This window comes from Coffea arabica, chromosome 6c, assembly GCF_036785885.1.
Source record: "Coffea arabica cultivar ET-39 chromosome 6c, Coffea Arabica ET-39 HiFi, whole genome shotgun sequence".
NCBI lineage: Eukaryota > Viridiplantae > Streptophyta > Magnoliopsida > Gentianales > Rubiaceae > Coffea > Coffea arabica.
The window spans coordinates 51,957,655-51,964,082 of NC_092320.1; the positions used below are offsets into that span (position 1 = coordinate 51,957,655).

At 43.2% G+C, this 6,428-nt stretch overlaps 1 protein-coding gene across 1 annotated transcript; it reads left to right on the forward strand.

Annotated features, from left to right (window-relative positions):
* Positions 1-2,009: 2,009 nt before the first annotated feature.
* LOC140008786 (uncharacterized) lies at positions 2,010-5,057 on the forward strand. Its single transcript, XM_072053662.1, has 8 exons — positions 2,010-2,091; positions 2,133-2,332; positions 2,577-2,967; positions 3,178-3,461; positions 3,693-3,790; positions 3,859-4,105; positions 4,502-4,554; positions 4,763-5,057. The coding sequence occupies exons 1-8, from the start codon at positions 2,010-2,012 to the stop codon at positions 5,055-5,057; spliced, it is 1,650 nt and encodes a 549-aa protein (XP_071909763.1).
* The last annotated feature ends 1,371 nt before the right edge of the window (positions 5,058-6,428 follow it).

Consider the following 6,428-nt stretch of genomic DNA (forward strand, 5'->3'; position numbering starts at 1 on the left):
ACAGAACCAAAATCTCACTCGTCGGCTGTCTAACCGCATTGTACTATAATGGTCATATCTCAGGTTACAAAGGTCCGATTCAGGTTTTCTTAGAGGCGTTTGAAAGCTAAGTAAGAATAATACAACTTTCATGTTTTGGTAAAAAACTAAATCAGTACGGATCCTAGTGGAAAAACGTGATAAACTGGATAAACTGACCAAACGGACTGCTGGGGAAAAACTTAAAACAGTAAGGGTATTTTGGACTTTTCACTACCTACGTTGCTCCGATTGAGCTGAAATTTTGTAGGTACCTATAAAATACCATTATCTACAACTTTCATGCTTTGACCTAAGGCCAAATCGGCCTCTAACATAGGGCTACAAAACCGGACAGAACAGAGCTGAAAATTTCCAGAAACCTGGAATTTTTGGGATTCAATGAAACTTTCTTCATTTCTTGATTCAATCATCACTACAACCACTTATATAAGCTTAGATACAACATATATCATCCATATAGCAAGTATAGGCAGCAAATACCTCAACAAATGAAGCTTGCAAGAGTAATACTTCACCTCCTCTTGGAATTCTTGGTTCCCCTAGCTTCTCAAGCTCACAACTCACACTTTAATCGGTTTAGAATTTTAATTCCTCACTTGGACGGCTCAACTCAAGAAGAAGGAAGTTGGTTTCTTGCTCTCTTTCTCTCCTCTCTTGTCTCAGCCAAGTAGCAGAAAAATGAAGAAGAAAGGTTGCCCAAGGTGATAAGAAGGTAAGACAAGTTGTCTTGGTCAAGGGCCCTTAGGTGGCCGACAAGTGTCCTCACCACCCTCCACTCATTTTTTTGTTTCTTTTCCTTGTTATTTTGGTCCATAATTTCGGTCAAAGCTAGCTGGAATTGAGGGGATATTTTGTTCAAATATTAATGAGCTCATGTGGTAAGAAAGTGGTGGTCAAGTGATGCGGTCAATCGGTAGTGATCGATACCCGTCGGTTTGCACCATTTTTCCTTAAATCACACATACTAGGGTTTTTACTTCCTATTCACTAACTTTATATCATTGCTTCTAATCACATATTATTTCTCACCCAAAAGTCACTCTTAAACACCAAATTTGATCCTCATTCGGTACCGAATAATTACACTACGGATACACGTGAAAACCCTAACTTGCTCCAACTTGAAAACGAAAAGTGAAACCCTACTTTCCAGGTTCATTTACACTTATCGTGGGGTGATTGAGTAGTAGGGTCATAGTAAAAGAATAATTTCCAAATAAAAGGTCATTTTTGAGAAAATATAAGGAATTTGCGAGTCCTCACACTTAACCTTTCGGGGCGTCACACTTCAAGTGGTCCGCATCATTCCATGTGAATAGAGAGTCCTTGTTGGTCCCAGTTTGGTTCTCTGTTCCAGGCTTGCCTGTTCATTTTTTTGACAAGCACTCCCAATTTTCTATTGTTCATACTTTGGGGAAGCCGCTATTTTTTTATGCTACAACTGTGAACTTAACTACGCCAAGCGTTGCGCCTGTCTGCATCGAAGTTGACTTACTTTGTCCTCTCCCAAGTAGAGTGTGGATTGGAATTGAGAACTCTAGTAAGGGTTTCTGGCAGCCACTGCAGGCGGAGAACATACCCCAATATTGCACCAGTTGTTGGCACTTGGGTCATTCCAATAGTTGTTGCCAAAAGTCTGTTTTGGTTGGACCGTCGTCTCACACATTGGAGAAGGAGTCAAAGGGCTTGGCTAAGGTGTAAGCAGGGATAGAACGTCCAAACGAGTTGGCTGGGTGCAAGTAGGAATGGAAGAGCGTCTAGACGAGTCTGCGCAGAGGGCTAGGGGACCCAATTCCCCTGCTGCGAATGGGTAGGCCACTGCCCAGGATTGGGTTCTAGTTGTGGGGAGTGTGCAAGACATTCATCCTACAGTCTCCACCTTGCCAACCCCTGCTGCTACGGTGGTGGGTTCTTTAGAGGTGACAACGGGGCTGCACGCCCTTCCCACTACAACTACGGTAGTGGATATGCCGTCTTCACCACTGCTTCCTGATGCAGTAGTTGTCGCACCTGATTTGAGAGCTGGTGAAGAAAGTGCTATAGCGCATGGTGAGGAGGACTGTCGGCCTACTATAGCTTAGCTATCGCAGGCTGGGGAGGGGTTGTTGTGCCTTGCGTCGTGGTTGTGGGGATGGTCACATCGAGTGAGGCACCAGAGGATGAGGGTAGTGTGATGTGGCTGCCTTCTACAATGGGAAATCTTTTTCCAAGAGGCCAACCTTTGGTAGAGGCGGTGCTGCCCAGCATCTCAAACGAGGTTCAGTGTGCGCGAGATGACTCTCTCCAGATGGTTAGAAAGTATAAGGGGTATCGCTCCATTGCCCCGTCAGATAGAACATTACGATCTACATCAACCAAATCGCAGAATTCCTTCCAAGTGTTATCTTATGATTAATTCTCTTATCTGGAATATAAGAGGTTTGTCTAAACCTTCTCACTTTAGGCGTCTAAGGAAAATTATATTGCAGTATCACATTCAATTTCTAGTCATTTGTGAAACTCATGCTAATATTATGCTTGCGGAAGTTTTTCAGCAAAAGCTCCATTTTGATAATGTAGTATACAATACATCCGGTTCTCTTTGGTTATTTTATAATGGCCCATTTAATCTTGTGCTGGTGGATGAGGGGGAGCAGTATTTCTCTTTTCTTGTCTACCATAATCTGTTTCCAGCCCCTTTAACTATCTCATTTGCTCATTCATTTTGCACGGGGAAGGAGAGACGGGCATTGTGGAGTGGTTTGCTGTGGGACAAGCCTTCACACGGGCCGTGGCTTGTAGGTGGGGATTTTAGTATTGTGGTAGAGACGGGGGAAAAGAAAGGAAGTTTGTCTTTTCGCCTGTCTAAGGCAATTGATTTTTTGAATTATATGTCTTCTGCGGAACTATTTGATGCAGGATTTTCTGGTTCTTCTTATACGTGGTGTAATAATCGTTTTGGTCGAGCGTGAATTTGAAAGCGACTGGATCAGCTCTTAATCAATAACTCATGCTTTGCTGCTGGTCTTGTGGTGTCTATTTCACACCTAGCTAGGGATCCATTAGACCACTCTCCCCTTTTGCTCTTGATCACTACACGGGTTGATGGAAAGCCCCGTTCTTTTCGATTTCTGAATGTGTGGACCTCTCATTTAGGTTTTAGAGCTGTTGTCAAGGCCTCCTGGCAACAAGAGTGTATCGAATCTCCCATTCAAATAGTCTGTACTAGATTGTCCCGCTTAAAAGGGGCTATTAAAGTGTGGAATAAGCAATGGTTTGGCAATATTTTTGATAGTGCACGGAAGGCTGAGGAGACCGTGCTTGTAGCGGAGAAGCGCGTGGAGGAGGATGACTCAAGTGCTGCACAGGAGTCATTACAACGAGCCAACGCAGAGTGGTGGTGGTATTTGCTAGTGGAGGGGAGTTTTTGGAAGCAAAAAGTGAGAGTTCGCTGGCTAGACTTGGGGGATAAGAACGCTAAGATTTTCCATTCAGTAGTCAAGTAGAGGTGGTTACAATCAATAGTTCATCGAGTCCAAGATGGGCATGGCAATTGGATAACATCGGAAGATGACATAGGGGTAGAGGCTGTTCGGTATTTCTCCTCATTTTTTTTGACTGAGCCTACCTCTTCTTGGGATTTATTGCCCGTTATCCCCAAGTTACTTCAGCTTTCTGACAATGATATGTTGGAAAAGGTTCCTACAATAGAGGAGGTGCAGTGTGTGGTTTTCGGTATGGATGGGGATAATGCTGCAAGCCCTAATAGGTATTCAGGAAAATTTTCATGTTTGCTTGGGATATAATTACCCAGGACATTTATAATGTAGTTGTTAGATTCTTCTGTGAAGTGGAGTTATCGAGGAGGGCCACAGCTACACTAATTGTACTAATTCCCAAGGTGCAGAACCTAAGTTCCTTTGCTCAGTTTCAGCCTATTAGTCTATGTAACTTCCTCAATAAGGTGTTGTCGAGGATCCTTACTGAGAGATTAGCTCCACTACTGCCTCGCATTGTCTCCCTTAATCAAAGTGGTTTCGTCCGTGGTCGCCAAATATCCGATAATTTCTTACTTGCTTGGGAGGTGATTATGAGTATGGGAAGGAAGAATAGGAGGCAAATGTTACATTAAAATTGGATATGATGAAAACTTATGATAGGGTGTCTTGGGTCTTTCTGGTTAACGTCCTACATGCATTTGGATTTGGCAAAAGGTGGATAGATATGGTGTGGCGGCTGGTATCCAATCTATGGTTTTCAGTTCTTATTAATGGGATGCCACGTGGTTTTTTTCAAGCTTCGTGGGGGCTCCGGCAGGGGGATCCTCTATCCCTTCTTTGTTTATTTTAGGTGCCGAGGTCCTATCTCCTCTGTTAAATCAACTTCAATTGCATCCCGATTTTTATGGTTTCAAAGTTCCCAGGGCTTGCCCTCCTATTACCCATTTGAGTTTTGCAGATGATATCCTTATCTTTTCTAGTGTCTTAGCGCCATCTTTGAAGTTGTTAATGGAGATGCTGGCAAGATACGAAGGTATCTCCGACCAAAGAATAAATGCTTGAAAGAGTGATTTTATGGTTCACTCAACAATCTCTCGGCATAGGAGGGCTATAATTCAGCGCATCACGGGTTTCTCTCAGGGAGAGTTTCTAGTACGGTATCTTGGGTGCCCACTGTTTGTAGGACGACAGAAAAAGGCTTTTTTTTAGGAGTTGAGCAATACAGTGTACTCTAAAATCAGTTCTTGGAAGAATCGATCGTTGCCTCCAAGCAGAAAGATTGTTCTTATAAAGCATGTGTTGTCCTCTATTCCTCTTCACTTATTGGTGGCGGTGTCACCTCCGAAATCTGTGTTGGCTACTGTGGAGAGGTTTGTTGCTAACTTTCTTTGGGGCTCCGATGAGGGTGGATCCAAACACTATTGGATTTGTAGGAAGGATCTGTGTGCTGCTAAAGAGGAGGGTGGGGTAGGTCTTCGCTCCATGGCAGATGTTGTTGATGCTTTCTCAATAAAGTTGTGGTGGAGACTTCGATAGAATTCGCCTCTCTGGGCTAAATTCATGATGGCCAAGTACATTTCTAATGTTCATCCAGGTATGGTAGGTGACTCAGTGGGGGCTTCAGCCACATGGCGTAGGATGCTCTAGATGCGGGATTTGGCTGAACAACACATTACTTTTGTTGTTCGATCTGGAAGCTTAAATTTCTGGTTTGATAACTAGTTAGGATCAGGGCCTTTATCGCTACGGTTAGGCAATGTTTCGGATCACAGGGTCTCTGATTTTTTAATAGATGGCAGATGAAATTTTCAATTATTGGCGGTATGGGTGCCTAATGACATATTAACTGAGATTAGCCATTTTGCTCTCCCTAGATTGAAGCAGGAGTGGATGACTTGATGGTCTGGGCACCCTCACAGTCTGGGGTCTTCTCGCTTTGTACAGCTTTTGATATAGTGCGTCCTCATTTGCCACGGTCTTTTATCTTCTCCAGGATTTGGTATCCCATACTCCCATTGAAAATATTCTTCTTCCTGCTTCGACTACCGAGAAATCGATTGCCTTTGGACTCTACAGTATGTAAATTTGGTATATCTGGTCCTTTGAAATGTTTTTGTTGTACTGAGGCAAATGTTGTGTCTCTAGAGTATATTTTTTGTGGGGGTGAGGTAGCCGTAGTGGTATGGAAATTCTTTGGTTCCGCTGCAGGGGTTTCGACCTCGTGTGCTTCGGTACTGGGTAACATAGTCAGTTGGTGGTTTAGATCGTGTACAAATATTTTTCTGCAATTTGTTCACCTGATTATCCATTCTTTGATTTGCTAGAATATTTGGAAGGTTAGGAACAAAACGCGGTTTGAAGGAAAAGTTTATGCTCCTGGGGCTATTTCTGGATTTGTTTTTAAAGATGTGCGGATTCTCTTCAATCTAAAGTTCCTAGGGTATTCCGTTGTCCTTACGACATGGCCAAACTTTTATGATTCTCTCAACTCTGTTAGTAAAATAATTTTGAGGATAAGAGAATAGAGAGACCTTTGTACTGAGGGAAGAGAGTGGAGAAAGAGCCGACTTCAAGCATGCCGATCTCATTCCAGGAAGGATCAAACTTGTCTATCTTCCAGTGATCGATGAATTCATCGTCCCAGGGTTTTGGCTTATCGTGCTTGCCCTTATGCTTTCTAGGCTGCGTCTCTGCCTTTCGCTCCTCCTTCTCTTCCTCTATCGCCATTCGCCGCCCGCCGCCCAACTACCTTTTGGAAAACCCCCTATCTACCAATCCAACCCTGAGATTGCTTCCTACTAGTTTTCAATTTTGCTTATAATGTAACTTTAAGCAGTTGCTGTCAGTTGATGTGATCTTTGTCTGTTGACCATTTTCTCTTCCTTGCAATCACTGAATATTTTCCTA